Source organism: Dromiciops gliroides, chromosome 3 (genome assembly GCF_019393635.1).
Source record: "Dromiciops gliroides isolate mDroGli1 chromosome 3, mDroGli1.pri, whole genome shotgun sequence".
Taxonomy (NCBI): Eukaryota; Metazoa; Chordata; class Mammalia; order Microbiotheria; family Microbiotheriidae; genus Dromiciops; species Dromiciops gliroides.
The window spans coordinates 418,842,681-418,861,241 of NC_057863.1; the positions used below are offsets into that span (position 1 = coordinate 418,842,681).

General features: G+C 36.9%; 1 protein-coding gene across 3 annotated transcripts in view; it reads left to right on the forward strand.

Annotated features, from left to right (window-relative positions):
• The window catches only part of HIBCH (3-hydroxyisobutyryl-CoA hydrolase), a 98,836-nt gene that overhangs the window by 57,706 nt on the left and 22,569 nt on the right, over positions 1-18,561 (forward strand). For all 3 annotated transcript variants that reach the window (XM_043998698.1, XM_043998696.1, XM_043998697.1), the window contains 4 exons: positions 3,805-3,950; positions 13,241-13,327; positions 14,742-14,800; positions 16,418-16,499. In XM_043998698.1, the coding sequence (XP_043854633.1) occupies positions 3,805-3,950; positions 13,241-13,327; positions 14,742-14,800; positions 16,418-16,499 (374 nt within the window). The remainder of the gene's footprint in view (positions 1-3,804; positions 3,951-13,240; positions 13,328-14,741; positions 14,801-16,417; positions 16,500-18,561) is intronic.

The following is an 18,561-nucleotide window of genomic DNA, read 5'->3' on the forward strand; positions in this document are numbered from 1 at the left end:
AGAATTTTTAGATTGGAATTGAGTTATGGAAAATGTGAAGTATAAATACTTGGTTGAATGTAAATAAGGAAGTTACAATTAACCTTTTTAATACAAATCTGTAAATAATCTATAAAAAATAATGATGGAATTTCAATACACTTGAAGATTTACAGAGGATTTTATGTACATTATCTCCTTTGATCCTCATGATGAATATAGGTATAGATGGGTATAGATGCTGTATTATTATGCGCATTTTACAGAGTCAGAGGTTAAGTGACTTACCCTGGATTTGAAATCAGCTCTTCCTTACTTTGTGTACTCTATCCACTTTTGATACACAAACTTGATTTTTAATTTTCATGTTCATTCATTCATTGATCATGTATTCATTCATTAAACACCTACTGGGTCCCAAGCCTTATGCTAGGTGCTGGGATACAAATACAAAAGGAGAATCCCTGCCCTCAAGTAATTTACAATCTATTGGGAGTAAGCAACATCAACATTGGTAAGTCAGTACAAAATATATACAAAATATATGCAAAGTTATTTCAGTGGAAGAGCTTAAGAGGCAGAATTGGGAAAGGAGTGCTTAGTGGAGGAGAGCTTGGGCAAGGGCACAGATATGGGAAACTGAATGTCCTATACTGGGAACAGCAAGTAGACCAGTTTGGTTAGATGCAAAAGGTTAGCTGGAGCCCCATTGAGGGCTTTAAATTCTTCTTTTTTTTTTGAATAGAATTTTATTTTCCAACACATATGTAAAAACACAATTTTAACATTAATTTTTTAAAAACTTTGTATTCCAAGTTCTCTTCCTCCCCTCCATTTGTACCCCCTACCCACAAGAACTCAAGCAATTCAAAATAAGTTATACATGAGTAGTCATGGAAAAATTCCCGTATTAGCTAGTTATGAGAGAAAACAGTCAAAAAAACCCAAAACTTCAGATTAAGCAATTGTCAAAGAGGAAAGGAAAAAAAAATTTTAATGTGTTTTCTTCTGTTTTCAGATACTATCAGTTCTTTCTCTGCAGATGGGCTGCAATCTTCATAAGTCCTTCAGGGTTATATTGGATCATTGCATTGCTGAAAATAACCACATGCTTCCCAGCAGATCATCCCCCACTATTGCTGTTATTTTGTTTACAGTACATTTCACTTGGCTTCAGTTTATGTAGGTCTTTACAGGTTTTTCTGATAGTATCCTGTTCATCATAACCTGTATATAGTACCTTAAGCTTGACAGAGAATTTTCTTCATAAAAGCCCAGCAAAGTAGGTACCATACGTTTTGCCATTATAATCAGTCATCATAACTATTTCATTTCCCTCCATCCCACTCCCTTCCCATGACATTTACTCTCTCTTCTTTTTACCTATTCCTCCTCAGAGGTGTTTTACTTCTGACTACCCTCTCCCTCACTCTGCACTCCCTTTTTTCACCCTTCCTTCCTTATCTTCTTCCCCTCCTATTTTCCTGCAGGGTTAAATAGATTGCTCCTCCCAATTGGGTATGAAAGCTGTCCCCTCCATGAGCCCACTACAATGAGTTCAGGGTCCCTGAGCTAATTCTTTGTTCTAAATTGTTCTTCCTCCCTCCCTCCTCAACCCTCCCTATGAGATCAAGCAATTCAGTATGTCATACTGGGGCAGAACATTTTCATCTTCCTTGAAAGTGTTTTGCTTTTTACTGTTCTCTCTCCCAATCTGCCCTTTCCTCCTTCCCCTCTTTCCCCTTCCCCTTTTCTCCCTCCCCCTCCCCTCAGGGCAAAAATATATTACTATACCTACTTGAGTATGTATAGTCCTTCTTTGAGCCAATTCTGATTAAGGTTCACTCACTCCCCAACTCCTTCCCCCTCTTCTACTCTCCTCCATAAGCTTTTTTCTTGTTTCCTTCATGTGAACTACCTCTCCCCAGACCATCTCTCCCCTTCTCCCTCCCCCAGTTTATTCCTCCTACACCTCAACCCTATTTTAATGATGTCATCATGGATTAGTTAGGTGGCACAGTGGACAAAGCATCAGCCCTGGACCCAGGAGGCCCCAAGCCCAAATCCAGCCCCAGACATAAGATACCCCACCCTGTCTGCCCTACAAAGAACAAAACATAAATGCTTTACAGATATAATCCCTTCATAATCAGTTCAGCCCTGTCTTCTGTGAACTGAGATTGTTCTTATGATTTCAAAGTATTATCTTTCCATATAGGAATGTTAACAGTTTGATCTTTTAATATCCTTCATGAAGTCTTTTTCCTGTTTACCTTTTTATGCTTCTCTAGGGTCTTGTATTTGAAAGTCAAATTTTCTATTCAGTTCAGGTCTTTTCATCATAAATGCTTGAAAGATCTCTTTCTCATTGAAACCCCATTTTTGCCTCTGAAAGATTATACTCAGTTTTGCTGGGTATGTGATTTTTGGCTGAAATCCTAGTTCCTTTGCCCTCTGGAATATCATATTCCATGCCCTTCGGTCCTTTAATGTAGAGGCTGCTAGATCTTGCTTTATCCTTATTGGAGCTCCACAGTATTTGAATTCCTTTTTTCTAGCTGCTTTGCAGCATTTTCTCCTTCACCTGGGAGTTCTGGAATTTGGCTATAATATTCCTGGAGGTTTTCCTTTTGGGATCTCTTTCAGGAGGTAATGGTTGGATTCTTTCAATTTCTATTTTAGCTTCTGCTTCTAGAATATCAGGGCAATTTTCCCTCACAATCTCTTGGAGGATGGTGTCTAAGCTTTTGTTTTGGTCATGGTTTTCAGGTAGTCCAATGATTTTCAAATTCTCTCCTAGATTTATTTTCTAGGTCAGCTGTTTTTCCAAGGAGATATTTCACATTGCCCTCTATTTTTTCGTTCAATTGGAATTCCTTTACTGTGTCTTGGTTTCTCATAAGGTCACTAGCTTCCATTTGTTCAATCCTAATTCTTAGGCAGTTATTTTCATCAGACAGTTTTTTAATCTCCTTTTCCATTTGTTTTTTCAAACTGTTGACTTTTTTCTCATGACTCTCCTGCATCGCTCTTATTTCCCTTAACATTCTTTCCTCCTTTTCTCTACATCTTCTTTCTATTTCTCCTATTTTCTCTTCAAAGTCCCTTTTGAGAGCTTCCATGGCCTGAGACCAGTTCATATTTTTCTTGGAAGCTTTGGATGTTGGAGCTTTGACCCTGTTATTATCTTCTTCTGAGGTTGTATTGTGGTCTACCTTACCCCCAAAGAAGTTTTCAATGGTCTTCTGCTTTCTCTGCCTACTCATCCTGGCTTACTATTTCTTGGCTTTTAACTCCTTCTTAAAGTGTGGCTCTGCTTCCAAGACACACTGTTCAAGCTACAGCATGGCCCGGGCGATGGTTGGGCTTCTTTTCAGCCTGCCTGGCCTCGCTTTTCCTTTAAATTCTTAACAGAGGAGTTGGAGGTCTTAGTTTAATGGCACTTGGGAGCCCCTTGAGTTTCTTGAGTAGGAGTATGATGTGGTCAGTCAGATCTGTGGTTTAGGAATAGACCACAGTTAACAAATTTAAAATTTGAAATTCCTATGCCTTCTTAATATATTTCATGAAAAATCCTGTATACGTGCGTGTCTTCATGCATGAACTGCTAGTTAAATTTAATTTCATATGTTGCATTTATTCAATCTAATGGCATTTAATTCTATAGCTATCATACATAGATATCTTGATTATTTCTGGTTTAACTCTACTGTGACTTATAGTACTGATTAAAGTATATTTAATCATGTGGATGAGTGCTCCTGATCTGTTTTATTTGAACCAGTACTACTGCCTTTCATTTAAAAAGAATTTCTTAAATTGCAGGACTTTTCCCTGATGTGGGTGGAGGTTATTTTCTACCACGGCTTCCAGGAAAACTTGGTTACTTCCTCGCACTCACAGGATTCAGAGTGAAAGGTAGAGACGTCCATAAAGGAGGAATTGCTACGCACTTTGTAGACTCTGACAAGGTTAGGAATTTTATGATTCCATTTTTCATTCATGAGAGAACTTGATATTAGAGGTGTGGCTAACCATAAAAAAGTCAGTCATAGGAATTAAATAAAACAAAGAATAAATCATTTTGCTCTACACGGTTCTCTAAGTGGTGAGTCCCCTCAATGCTTTTAAAGCCAGTCAATAAACATTTATTAAACATTGACAGTGTGCCAGGCACTGCCAAGTCCTCTCCCTCAAGGAACCCCCCTGTAATGAATGAGGGAAGACAAAGGAGCGGGAGGGAGAAGGTACCTATTCAAGTCTTGTTCAAGTAGTACAGCTGGTAGGAAATGAAGAGATGACGGGCGTGGGCACCCTATTTAAATGGAGGTTTGGGGAGGAGTCTTTCATACCACCCTCCAGCCCTGGAATTAAAGGGGCAGAGGTACTGTAAACAGCAAAGCTAGTTCAGCTTCACAGGATGATGATTTTCCTGGTAATGAAGTTTCTAGGGGCATGATCATGACAGGTTCTAGTCCAAGGAATATAGCTAGTCAAGAGGGAGATTAAAAAAACTGACTCCTGCATAATTTATTTGGAATATATCTTTTGCATAAAGCCTGGTCCACCTATAATACTCTCACTTTAAGTGATCGGGCTATTTTCCTCAGCCAGAAGTTTTCTTGTGACCCTTGCTCTTCTAATTTAGCAGATTATATTTATTGCTTTTAATAGCAGTGTGTTTCCCATTTAAGCTATCCTTATATATGCAAGGTAGGACAGTCATTTATCCACATATCCTCCTGAAAGAGTCAATACAGTTTCTGCTTTTAATGCTGGAGCCAGATATTATAGTACATACAGAATAGTTCATTACAATGTAAAAATATTTTATTAACTAGGGCTAATTTTTGGGCTAAGGTTGACTGGAGGACTAATCTGGGGACTTCTGACTATTTGGCTATTTGACTGCTATTAATTTAATGTGGGCCGTTTATAAAGTTCCACCACACTGCTCTACTCCCAAAATTGATAAGCAAAATATTAAGAAGCCTCTTAACCAAATAATCAAAGCAGAGTTTATTTATGAGATACTATTGAAAATTAAGAATACACGGAAATAAAATGTACAACCTGACTGCATTGCAGTGCATCTCTTTCCACTGAGTCTCTTTCCCACCTGCTGTGCCTTGAACTTTTTTAATACAATAAGGGCCTTAGCCGCCTCTTGCCTCAGGGCACTCAGTCCTTTATTCTAACTCCGAGCCCCTTTCACTTTGTAAATCCCCTTGCTTCTAACTTTCCTCTCCTTACTGCCACTACTGAACCCCTGTGTTTCTTTCTCACCGACCGACCATCTGTCTGTCTGCTCTGTCAGTCTGCCCTTCGGTCTCTCTTTTCCCTGCTCCTAGTCCTCATCTTCTCCTGCGTCCTTGTAGCCCTATCTCTAGTCTGCCGCACTCCAACCTTTCTAATCTCATCAGCCACCGCTTGACCTCTTCTCAGCCCCCATCTCCTTGTCCCCCCCCTGCTTCTAACCCCCAGGTCTATATATACCTTTTCTTCTCTCCACTCAAATCTCAGGGCTTCCTGCGCCCCCACAGACCAAGCTAATCTGCCAGCCAGGGCTGCAGCTGGGGGGAGGGGGGGGCTGCGCTTGAGCCTTACGTGCCACAGCACAGGCCACGCCAGAGCCCAGCATCTCTCAGATACCTCCGCTCAGGGCGGAGGGAGCTGGGGGCTTCTTCCCCCCAGCTCTCTGACCCAGTGTCTTGTACAGCCCCAGCTAAAGCAGAGGGGGAGGGGGAAGAAACCCTGAGGGCCTAAGGCTTTCTAATCTCAGCCTAAAGGTAGGGTCCCCAAGTCAAAATAAATTTCCACAACAACCAATGACTTTCAGTGATTCATCCCCATAGTCTCCCCACCTAGCCACTGTACTGTTGTTGCTAAACAGTAGAGAACACTAATGTGTGATTACTGATGGAATTTTCTCTGTATACCTTCTACAGGAATATGAATGTTAGATAAATCCAAGTCACTTTTAGCCCTTTGACTGGTCCTAGAACAAATAAGATTGATTCTTGATTTCATACAGATGCAATTTACAGATTAAGTCCCATTATAATGGGCCTTGCAGGACCTTCACATGGTTTTATGTAAGGTAGTTGTATGATGAGGCACATGTGACTAGAAATACCATTTTCAATTTATAGAATTTAGAAGTAAAACATAACTGGTGTCCAGTCTTTATGTAGCAAATTGGGAGAGAGTTGTCAGAGTAGAAGGAAAGAAGGAAATGTTTTTCTTGTTAGGTTTCTGAATTGTTTGGTGTTTGGGGTTGAGATTTTTTACTGTATGTTCTTGGTGGCTTGACTGAGGTGTTTAAGATAAGAAGAATGAGGGAAGTTGAAGGATAACAACAACAACAATAATTATTATTATTTTGCAAAACAATAAAAAACTGTGAAGAGTTTTTCCTTCGACAGAGCTTTTAGCTACCCTAGTGCCCATTATACATACATCTTAGAATTCCCCTACTAGATCAGGAATTTAAAAAAACCTTTTGTCCTCTAGGGTTATGCCTTTTTAAACAAGTCACTATTACCTTTCAGAGCTATTTTTGTTTGACATCACTTCTCTTTGGAATAGGTTTTGTTTTTATAAGGTTTTACCTGTAGTTTTTAATGCTTTTCAAGAATTTAAGAATTTTTACAACTTTTTGCTCTATTGGTAATTGATAAGTTTCTTTAATTTAGAGTGGTTTTTTTGGGTTTTTTTTGGTGAGGCAATTGGGGTTAAGCGACTTTCCCAGGGTCACACAGCTAGTAAGTGTTAAGTGTCTGAGGCCAGATTTGAACTCAGGTCCTCCTGACTCCAGGGCTGGTGCTCTGTCCACTGCACGGAAATAAAATGTACAACCTGACTGCATTGCAGTGCATCTCTTTCCACTGAGTCTCTTTCCCACCTGCTGTGCCTTGAAGGTAGTTATGATGCCAGGTTATTAATTTTGTGTGTATGATCAGACTTTCCCCATTTAGTTTGATGGGTAGCAAGTCTTCCTACTTTCCAATGGATGCTGTAAGCAGTGACTTCAGTTTCTGAGTTCCCTTTCTCCCTTAGGTATCCAACCAGAGATATACCACGCAAGTGCTCTTAGATGTCAGTAATTTTTGATACTAGTTTACTGTGAGTGATCTGTATATTTGGAATTGAAATTTCCACTATTTCCTAAAAGCATCAAGGGAGAGGATTGAGCTTGGAATGCTCAGTTCTCACCTACATACCATTCCAGAAAGAATGAATTTTTATTTGTGTTATTTATTGTACATCTAAACACTTCTTCAAAAAGATGATGTCAATGAGGAAGTAGAATTCATTTTATAAAAACAAATTATACAAACAACTTTTCAGAACCTCATATTTAAAGGAAACTTGGGTTAAGGTCATTTGTAAATTGAATAATCATTCCCTAATTGGTAGTTTTTATAAGTTAAGGCTCATATATTGGACTTCTTTTTCGTTTGTATTTTTTGGTTGTCTTTTTGGGGGGCGGGGGCTGGGCAATGAGGGTTAAGTGACTTGCCCAGTGTCACACAGCTAGTTAAGTGTCGAGTATCTGAGGCTGGATTTGAACTCAGGTCCTCCTGAATCCAAGGCCAGTGCTTTATCCACTGTGCCACCTAGCTGCCCCTGTTTATATATTTTTAAAAATATTTTTTAGTGTTCTTTTCTTTTTAAATTTTGAGTTTCAAATTCTGTCTCTTCCTCCCCTCCTCCCTCACTGTCTGAGAAGGCAACCAAAATCATATCAGTTAATTATGTATGTAAAATCATGTAAAACATATTTCCATGTTAGCCATATCACAAAAAAGCAAAATGAAAAAGTGAGAAAATTATACTTCAGTTTGCACTGAGAGTTCATCAGTTCTTTCTCTGGAGATAGGTAGCATTTTTTCATCATGAGTCACTTAGAATTAATTGTCTTGGATCACTGTATTGATTAGAATAGCCAAGCTTTTCCACAGTTGATCATCATTACAACATTGTTATTATGCATAATGATCTCCTGGTTCTTCTCACTTCACTTTGCATCAGTTCATATAGGTCTTGCCATGTTTTTTTTTTTTTTCTGAAACCACCCTCCTCATCATTTCTTATAACAGAATAGTACTCCATTACAATTACATGCCACAACTTGTTTTATCATTACCTAATTGATGAGCATCCCCTCAATTTCCAATTCTTTACCATCACAAAAAGAGCTACTAGAAATATTTTTGTACGTGTAGGTCCTTTTTCTTTTCCTTTGTTCTCTTTGGTTCATGACTTAGTAGTGGTATTGCTGGGTGAAAGGTATGCGCAGTTATGTAACTCTTTGGGCATAGTTTCAAATTGTTCTCAGAATGGTTGGACCAGTTCACAGCTCCAGTAACAGTTTATTAGTGTGCCTATTTTTCCTTATGTCCTCTAGCATATGTCATTTTTGATAGTTATGAGTTGGTACCTCAGATTTAATTTGCATTTCTCTAATCAGTAGTGATTTAGAACATTTTTTCATATGACCAAAAATAGCTTGTAGGGCACCTCGGTGACACAGTAGGTAGAGTGCCAGGCCTGAAATCAGGAAAATTGATCTTCCTGAAGTTCAGATCTAGTCTTAGGGATTATGAAAAGTCAGACACTACTGAAAGGATTGAACAGCAACAAAACAGATAGCTTTGATTTTTAAAAAAATTTTTCTTTGTTCATATCCTATAACTATTTATCAGTTGGGGAATGGCTCTTATTTTTATAGATTTGACTCAGTTCTTTATATATTTGAGAAATGAGGACTTTGTTAGAGAAACTTGCTATAAAATTTTTTGATATTACTTCATTATGGTACCTTTTAGCAAAATGCAGTTTCCCTGATTATCTCTCTTAGATCTATTTTTGCTTTTGATTTGTCTGAGATTGTGATTACTACCCTTGCTTTTTAAAATTTCAGCTGAAGCACACTAGATTCTACTCCTGCCATTTATTTTATTTTATTTATTTATTTTTGTGGGGCAATGGGTGTTAAGTGACTTGCCCCGCACACAGCTAGTAAGTGTCAAGTGTCTGAGGCCAGATTTGAACTCAGGTACTCCTGAATCCAGGGCCAGTGCTTTATCCACTGAGCCACCTAGCCACCCCATGCCATTTATTTTAAATTCTGTGTGTCTTTCTGTTTCAAGTGTGTCCCTTGTAATCAACATATTGTTGGATTCTGGTTTCTAATCTTTTCTGCTATCTGCTTCCATTTTATGGATAAACTCATCCCATTCACATTATTATTACTAACTGTGTATTTTCCTTCATCCTTTTTTTCTCCTATTTATCCTTCTCTCTCTCTTTTTATGCTGACCCTCCTCAAAACTCTGTTTTGACCACTGCATCCTTTGATTCAGCCTCCTTTTTCATTTACTGCCCCTCCCCCTATATCTCTTATCCCTTTCCCCTCTTATTTCCTTTTTGGGTAAGATAGATTTCTATTCCCACCTGAGAGTATATTATATTCTTCTCTCTTTGAACCAATTCTAATGAGAATGAGGTTCAAACATTGCTAGCCACCCCTCCATTTTCCTCTCCACTATAAAATCTCTTCCTTGTAAGCCTCTTTTATGAGAGAAAAATTTCCCCATTCTATCTCTTCCTTCCCTCTTCTCCCAGTGCATCTCTCCTTCTAACTCTTTAAGTTTTTTTTTGAGATTATCCCAACATAATCATTTTACACTCATGTTCTCTATTTAGATTCCTTCTAACCACCTTAATGCTGATAAAGTTCTTAGGAGTTACACATATAATCTTCCCATATAGGAATGTAAATAGTTTAACCTTATTGAGTCCCTTATGATTTCTCTTTCATGTTTACCTTTTTATGGTTCTCTTGAGTCTTTTTTTGAGTGTCAGATTTTCTACCCGGCCCTAATCAGTGATGCTTGAAAGTCCTCTATTTCATTAAATATCAGTTTTTTCCAAATGATCATTCTCAGTTTTGCCGATTAGGTTATTCTTGGTTGTAATTCTAGCTCCTTTGCCTTCTGAAATAGTATATTCCAAGCCCTCTGCTCATTTAAGCTGCTAAACCTTGTGTGATCCTGATTTCACAATATTTAGATTGTTTCTTTCTGGATTCTTGTGATATTTTCTGCTAGATTTGGGAGCTCTGGAGTTTGGCTATAATATTCCTGGGAGTTTTCATTTTTGGATCTCTTTTTGGAGGTGATTGGTGGGTTCTTTTAATTTCTATTTTAACTTCTGATTCTAGAATAGCTAACAGTTTTCCTTGCTAATTTTTTGAAAGTCAGTTTCTAGACTTTTTTTTTTTTATCATGGCTTTCAGGTAGTCCAGTAATTCTTAAGTTATCTCTCCTGGTTCTGTTTTCCAGGTCAGTTGTTTTTCCAATATTTCACATTTTTTCTTTCTTTCATTCTTTTGACTTTATTTTATTGTTCATGTCTCATGGAGTCATTACCTTTCACTTGCCCAATTCTAATTTTTAAGGAATTATTTTCTTGAGTGAGCTTTTGTACCTCCTTTTCTGTTTGGCCTTTTCTACTGTTTAAGGAGTTCTTCAGTCAATTTTTGTGCCTCTTTTACCATTAGACCAATTCTGTTTTTTAAGGTGTTACTTTCTTCAACTTTTTATGCATTTTTAAGCTAGCTGTTAATTCTCATTCTCTCTCTCTCTCTCTCTCTCTCTCTCTCTCTCTCTCTCTCTCTCTCTCTCTTTCTCTCTCTCTCTCTCTTTGCGGGGCAGTGAGGCTTAAGTGACTTGTCCAGGGTCACACAGCTAGTATGTGTCAAGTGGCTGAGGCCGGATTTAAATTCAGGTCCCCCTAAATCCAGGGCCAGTGCTTTACTGCGCCACCTAGCTGCCCCCTGTTAATTCTCTTTTCATAATTTTCTTGTATCACTCTCATTTCTTTTCCCAATTTTCCCTCTACCACTCATCTCTTTCTGTGACTCTTCCAGGAATTCTTGTTTGGCTTGTGTTCAATTAGCATTTTTCTTTGAGGCTTTCCTTGTAGCTATTTCTACTTTTTCTTTTTTCTTTATATCTTGGTCTTTCCTGCTACTGTGGTAGCTTTTTCTGGTCAAGGTGTTTATTTGGTTTTTTTTATTCATTTTGTTTTTGTTTTTTGCTCATTTTTCAGCCTATTTCTTGACTTTGAACTTTATTAAAAGTTTGGTTCTGCTCACCTGGGCATGAGGAGGCAGTGTTCCAAGCTTCAGCCTTTTTTTTTGTGTGTGTGTGTGCTGCTTTTTTCAGAGCTAGTTCTGGGGAGGGTCTACAAGTTTTGGTGCTTCCAAGGTGATGCAATATGGGGAAAAGTGTGATCTCTGTTCTCCTGGTCTCTATTCTGGTCTTTATCCAGGAAGGGCCTCTGCTTCCCTGAAGCTGCAAGTGCTAGTGTTCTTCTCTGCCCTGGAACTGTGACCAAGTCCCCTGCTCCCTTGTGACCCACCACAGGTACTTCTCTCTGCCCTGGAATTGCAACCCCAAACTGCTTATCGGCAATAGAGTTGCCAATCACCACCAGCTGTACCCAGTACTAGCAATGGATCATTCCCTGTAATCTCTTTCTGATCAGTTATCAGATCCCTTCCTTATTGTTTCTGAGTTGATTGCTCCTCAAGGTGCTGCTGCTGCTGCTTCTGTCATGGCCAACTCCAAGGCCCACCACTGATGCTCTTGCCACCCTCCAGGATGGCTCCAACCTTGATGTCACAGACCTTTACTGCTGACTTCCTAAGTTGTCTAAGGCTGGAAAAATATCTCACTCTAACCTCTTGTTGGCACTGCTGCTCCAAAATTTGATTTGAGGAGTTATTTTAAAGATGTTTGGAGGTGAATATTGGGAGAGATCAGCTGCCTTTACTCTGTTAGCTTGGCTCTACCTCCTATTGGATCTTCTTAAAGTCATGCAAATACCTAACTTGTCCACTGACACTGAGTAAGATGTAACATGTTGCACAAGACTTAACCATATAGTTGTGATTTAAAGAATATAGTACTTGTATAGATTGGTGAACTTGCTGCAAATGCTGCATGTAAAGAAATCAATCTGAGACAAATGCAAATGTACCCTTAAATTAAAAGAAGGAAAAAAAAACCTAGTATCAGCTTTCCCATATAGTTTATGAGCACGAGGAAATGTTTCTATTCTTTTGTTTGCTTCAGCTCCTTAAAACAAGACCTCTGTAAAGTGCTTCTTAGAAACTTAGATATAATTATTTAAAATAGCTATAAAGGCTGATTGCTGCTATCCTTTTTTATCTTGAGAAAGAGGAAAAAGAAATGGCTTAATAAGATGGGACTGGCTGGGGAACTAGGAAATAGACAAAGGTAGATAATATAATTTCTCTTTGCCCAGTTTCTCTTCCACCTTCTTGGCTTTCCCCAAGTAATATTTGTTGTATAGGAATGTGCCTTCCTACAAGGAGGAATAATTAAATCATTGATTCGGTAAGACTAAATAGCACTTTATTTTTTATTAAGCCTATACATTTGATACAAATATTGAAGATAAGGGTTTTTTTGTTGTTTTTGTTTTTTGTTTTGTTTTTGTTTTTTTGGTGAGGCAATTGGGGTTAAGTGACTTGCCCAGGGTCACACAGCTAGTAAGTGTTAAGTGTCTGAGGCCAGATTTGAACTCAGGTACTCCTGACTCCAGGGCCGGTGCTCTATCCACTGCACCATCTAGCTGCCCCGAAGATAAGTTTTAAAAAAGCCTTCCAATAATATATTTTAATATCTGTAAAAAATAAATTGACAGTGGAAGACTTGTGAATTTCTGATACAAGCTATGTTGGGGCCGGGGCCTCTGAAGAGGCACTACTCTCCAAGGAATAGACTGAAGGCACTCAGATTATTTCCATATGATGCAATAAGTAAAGGGGATAGTTCTGGGGTTGGTTTTTTATTTCAAAATAAATTTGACATTGTTTACCACAAGCTTTTTTTTTTCCTCCTGGCTATAAGGTTTGTACAGACTGGTTTAGTACATGCTAAATATTAGTGTCTTTTGCCTTTTTAAAGGATTTGTTAACAATTGAGGGTATGTATAGAGAAGTTGGTGTTGATACCATTTGTATTTTTCATAAATAACATAGAAAATCATTTTACATAAGAATTTTAAGTATTTGCAATAAATATATGTATATAGACTGTCAAAAAAGAGTAAGTAACATCATATCTAACTCAGATTATATCTTGTGGGGTTTTTTAAGTGGTTTTTAAAATTTTACTCTTTTTTCTGTGAGATTTCAAAATTTTTTAAAAATTCTACTCTTTAGTTGACTATGCTGGAGAAAGATTTGTTGGCCCTGAAATCTCCTTCAAAAGAAAATGTGGCAGAAGTCTTGGATACTTACCAGAAGAAGGTAATCCAATTGATAGTTTTAACCTCAGATTTTAATTAAAGGAACTCTACTAAGATATTACCATATATATGTAATAGTCATTCATGTGTATGAGTTTTAAGCTGAGAGAGAGTGGGAGTGAGAGAGAGAGAGAAAGAGGAAGAGAGAGAGAGAGAGAGAGAGAGAGAGGGAGAACACACGTGTGTGAGAGTGTGTGAGTATACACTGGAGGCTGTCAGTCTTTGCTTGAGGGCTCAGGGTTCTAGATTGTCTAAGAGTTGAGATTATTTCCAGTTTCCTCTTAGAGAAGAGACACCTAGTGACGAGTCTGGGAAACAAGACAGAATAATATGAAAAAACGGGTTGAATTTGTTCTGCTTGGGTCTAAAGGGCAGAATTGGGGACCATGGATGGAATCTGCAAGGAGGTAGATTTGAGTTTTGTGTTTGATGTAAAGAAGAGCTTAATCAAAGTACTGTCTAAAGTATATGTACTACCTTTAGAAGTAGTGAGTTTCTCATCATGGAGGTCTTCACAAAGAGGCTGGGTTGCCCCTCATTATTGATGTTACATAAAGAATTAATACTTGTGTGTGTATTAAATGTCCTTGAAGGACCTTTCACCTTTGATAGCCTATACAATGTACACATCATTCTAATAAGGTTTGTCACAACTTTGCTTCTTCAATGCCTTTTCCACCAGTGAACAGTTATGTAAAACCTGTGTTGTGCATTGAAATGTATAGCACCATTTTTTAGAAGTTCCACTCATTTTATTTGTTTACATTTTAATGATCAGGATGACATTGTCAGAAAGAAAGAAAGAAATAGAGAAAAGAAAAGAAAGAACCTAAAATGGACTTGAACATAAAGTTTTAAAGTATATTCCAATATTCCAGTATTTTCCTTAGAGATTATCTGAATCTACATTCTCTCACATAAGCCAGAAAGTTGTAGATTTAACTATTAGCATTAAGCTTGATACATGAGTAGACTTTTTAATCTTTTGTGAATACTGACAAAAAGCCCCAAAATGTTTAAAATAATTCTGAGTCCATAACAAAGCATATTTGATACTCTAAAATGAGAACATCTATGTAAAGAGCTTTGTAAACCTTAAAGTGATATATAAATTATTATTCTTATAATACAGTCTGGATTTTGAACATGGTAGTAAGTTATATATATTCATCTGCCATTGTAGAAGATTAAACATGATAATTTATTATTATCCCTTAATAGATCTATATTTTATTAAACATGATAATTTATTATTGTCTCTTAATAGACCTATATTTTATTACTGTCTATTATTAATAGATCTATAATCTATTTATTATTAAATTTATCATTGACATAGCAATTGTAACATTTCCACATTATTTGAATTCCTTCAATTAACCAAAACAAAATTTTTGTCATCTCTTTTTATGCAGTGTAAAGTTGATCAAGACAAACCTTTCATACTTGAGGAGCATATGGACAGTATTAACAGGTATTTTTTTTAAGCTCTTCAGTGCTTTCCTTTTTTTTCTCATTTAGTCATTTGACTATTCATTTTCTCATTTATTCATTTGTTTAGAGCACAGAGATTTAAAATAATTTTTTTTCAGTTCCAAATTCTCTCCATCCCCATTCCCTTTCCCCTAACCATTGAGAAGGCAAGGAAAACAAGACCTATTACAAATATGTGTAATCATGCAAAACAGATTTCTACATTAGCAATGTCTCTTGTTTCCTCCCCCCAAAAAAGCAAGCAAAAGGAAGAGAAAAAATTATGCTTTAATATGCATGTGAGTTCATCAGTTCTCTTTCTAGAGTTAGATAGCATGTTACATCATTAGTCCTTTGGAATTTTAGGAGGTCATTGCTTTGATCAGGGTACTAAGTCTTTCACAGTTGTTATCTTTACAATATATCTGATAGCATAGATTGTTTTTCTGGTTCTGCCCTCTTCACTTTGTTTTTCTTACAGGTCTTCCCAGGTTTTTCTGAAACCCTCCCCTTCATCAGTATTAACAGTTATTTAGCAGCAATCCTTGTATATCCATTCCTGTGGGAAGATTTGTCGGGGGGGGGGGGCAGTGAGGATTAAGTGACTTGCCCAAGGTCACACAGCTACACAAGTGTCTGAGGCCAGATTTGAACTTAGGTCCTCCTGAATGCAGGGCCAGTGCTTTATCCACTATGCCACCTAGCTGCCCCAGGAAGAATATTTTAAGTTGAATTTACTAACCATGCAATAATATGAAGTTTAGAAACTGCACAGTAACTATGTAGTGTATACAATTCTAGTTTAGATAACACATTGCTTTTAATTTCACTCATCTTTGAAAGTTTCTCTAGGAGAGTAACAGTGATTAGGATGGAGAAGCAAGAATACTAGACTCACATATTTTAGACAAGTAATACATTCTTTAGAGTCATTTCTTCAAGGCATCAAGTAAAATATTATATATGGTTAAATCATGAAAAAAACAAATATAACAGATAAAAAGCTAAATAATAGTGAGGAGTATGTTAACCATTCATAGACTTTTGAAAAGTATTTATTTTTACATCTGAGAATACTGGCATATCTATTAATTTTGAAGAATGTATTAAGAGATAGACAGTATGGTATGACTATAGATCTGGCATTGGAGCCTGGAAGACTGAGCGAGGTTCATGTCCTGCCACTGGCACAGGCTCTGTCTTTGTAATTCTGAGCAAGTCATTTAATCTAATGTGTCCCAGGTGACCCTCTAAGACTATTGTTCTGCTTTGGAAAGTGGGAGGAGAACATAAAGATCTTTACTAGTGAAATCAATCACAAGTCCTACCCCTGTAAACAACAAAACAACTCAGAAATAATCATAGTAAGTAGAATGAATAAAATAAAGCAAAGGGATATTTCAGCTTAATTTCCCATTACTAAAGGTTGGTTGCAAATAGTTTCCCAAAGGATGTGGTCTATTTCCTGTTATTTTAAGTTAGGTTGGAAAAATTATATTTTTACTGTAGAGAGAAAAAAAAATCATGCATTTCCCATCTCCAAATTCAAATTCATTGGTAGTTCAGAAAGGGAAAATAGATCACTAATTGGTAATACAATAAATTTTCCTCTCTGTAGCTGTTTTTCGGGAAGTACTATGGAACAAATAATTCAGAATTTACAAGAAGATGGTTCACCTTTTGCACTTGAGCAGTTGAAGGTAATGTATGCATATCACCAATATAATATTATTGTGGTAAGACCTATAATTATGACATTAAAAGCCTCTGAATTGTACTCTGTTATCATCATCTCATTTTCCCCTGTAGATCTTGGGTGAGAGAGCCTCAGACATAACCTCTTTAAAACTCTTGGGAGGGGCAGCTAGATGGCGCAGTGGATAGAGCACCGGCCCTGGAGTCAGGAGTACCTGAGTTCAAATCCAGCGTCAGACACTTAACACTTACTAGCTGTGTGACCCTGGGCAAGTCACTTAACCCCAATTGCCTCACTAAAAAAAAAAACAAAAAAAAAAAAACAAAAAAAAAACCTCTTGGGAACCCATATTCCTCATTTAATTGCTAGATGATAAAGAAAAATTCAAGTAGATGAGGAGACCTAGAAGAGGAGGACTCACCCTTACTATTTTCCATGTCCTGTAGGGACAGATATGAATTAGGAAAATTATTAAAGAGAAAAGGAATAATATGTGGTAATTATAGCAATTAGCTGTAAAGTCTGTTGCTGTGGAATAGACTAATAGAAGCCCTTTAAGCAAGGATAAGAGTAGGTTTGATAGGGAAGTTTAACCAAATTAAAAAAAAAAGCAAAACAGACCAAATTTAAGCAAATTTTAGGTTAGAAATTGTCATCAACTGTTTTGCAAAAATTTGTTATTTGGTAAATGATTCCAGTACTTGCTTTTAATGACAGTGATGGACTTTGGATATAATACCTTCTTGTGAAGAATAGTGACCTTCAAATATGCTTGTGAAGTATGTTTTGGTTTCATACTTTGAATTGTGAAGATAAATTGTTGATACTGATTTATTTTGTGGCTAATTACTTTGTAGGTCCAATTTGTATTTCCCCTTTCTCTGAATGATTTTAGCACTTGCCCTAAGGAACAAGAGACTCCATCTGTACCTTAGTAGTATTGGGCAAATAATTGTTCAAGTGTTATTGTTGGGTACACTCTGATCCTTCCTTTAGTGTAATTCTCAATTAACAATGGCTTGACATCCTAGTTAAGTGGAAGAAAAACTGCTTTTGTATAATTTATCACACATTGTGTACTTGCCCTATTCAAATCTGCCTAAAGTAAGATAGAAATGTCACAGTATTCCTGGCATTTCAGCAGAAGAGTGGGAATATCCTTCCTTGTACTATAACAAAAATACTTGAATTTGAGGGTTTTTTTTCCATTTTTGTAGCCATAAATTATACCAATATTTTAGCTGCCCAGAATTTTTGTGTACAAGTACAAAAAACACTTGTGAAAATGCAAAAAATTTCATTGTTGCTTCTACAATTTTTAAGGAAACCTCAAGTTAAAGCCGTTGCTCTAAATGCATATGAATATTTTTAGTTAAATCTGCCTCTTAGTCGTTCTGTAAGGCTAAGATTTATTGAGTGCCTCCTCTTTTTTCCAGAACATTCTTAGCTAATGTAATTATTGCTTATCCAGAAACAGTGAGAATGTAAGCAATAGAACTAGCAATTTCATTTAAAAATAATTAAGCCTGATAGAACATATGGAGTCATTTAAAAGTAGAACAGATAATAATGACCTATTTTTTTAAATTGGGCTTTAATCATTACAAAGTGTTTTCTTCAAAATGATCCCTTCAGAAAGATAACACAGATATTATTAGCCCCTTTTTGCCAATGAAGAAACTAAGGTTTAGAGAAGTTAGTTTATCAAAGTTCACTCAACTGATAAATGATAGGTCAGCGATTTGAACACACGTCTCTAATCTTTAAACCTAACTACATCTGATTAAACAGAACTGTTCAACCTTCAAGTGTGGAGAATAAATCGGATAGCATTTTTTAGTGCTTTGATATCTTTCATTAAGAGAAACAAAGTCCTTAGAAAGTTTTCAGACAATCAAAACAAGGAAGCAATGTGGTGAAGTAGAAAGAATTTTAGATATGAAGTAAGGTGACTTTGTTCCAAATCCTAATTCTGTCACCCGTGTGACCTTGGACAAATCACACAACCTCTCTAGGCCTCATTTTCTTCAGCTGTAAATAATGGAGTTGGACTAAATGAGTTGCAA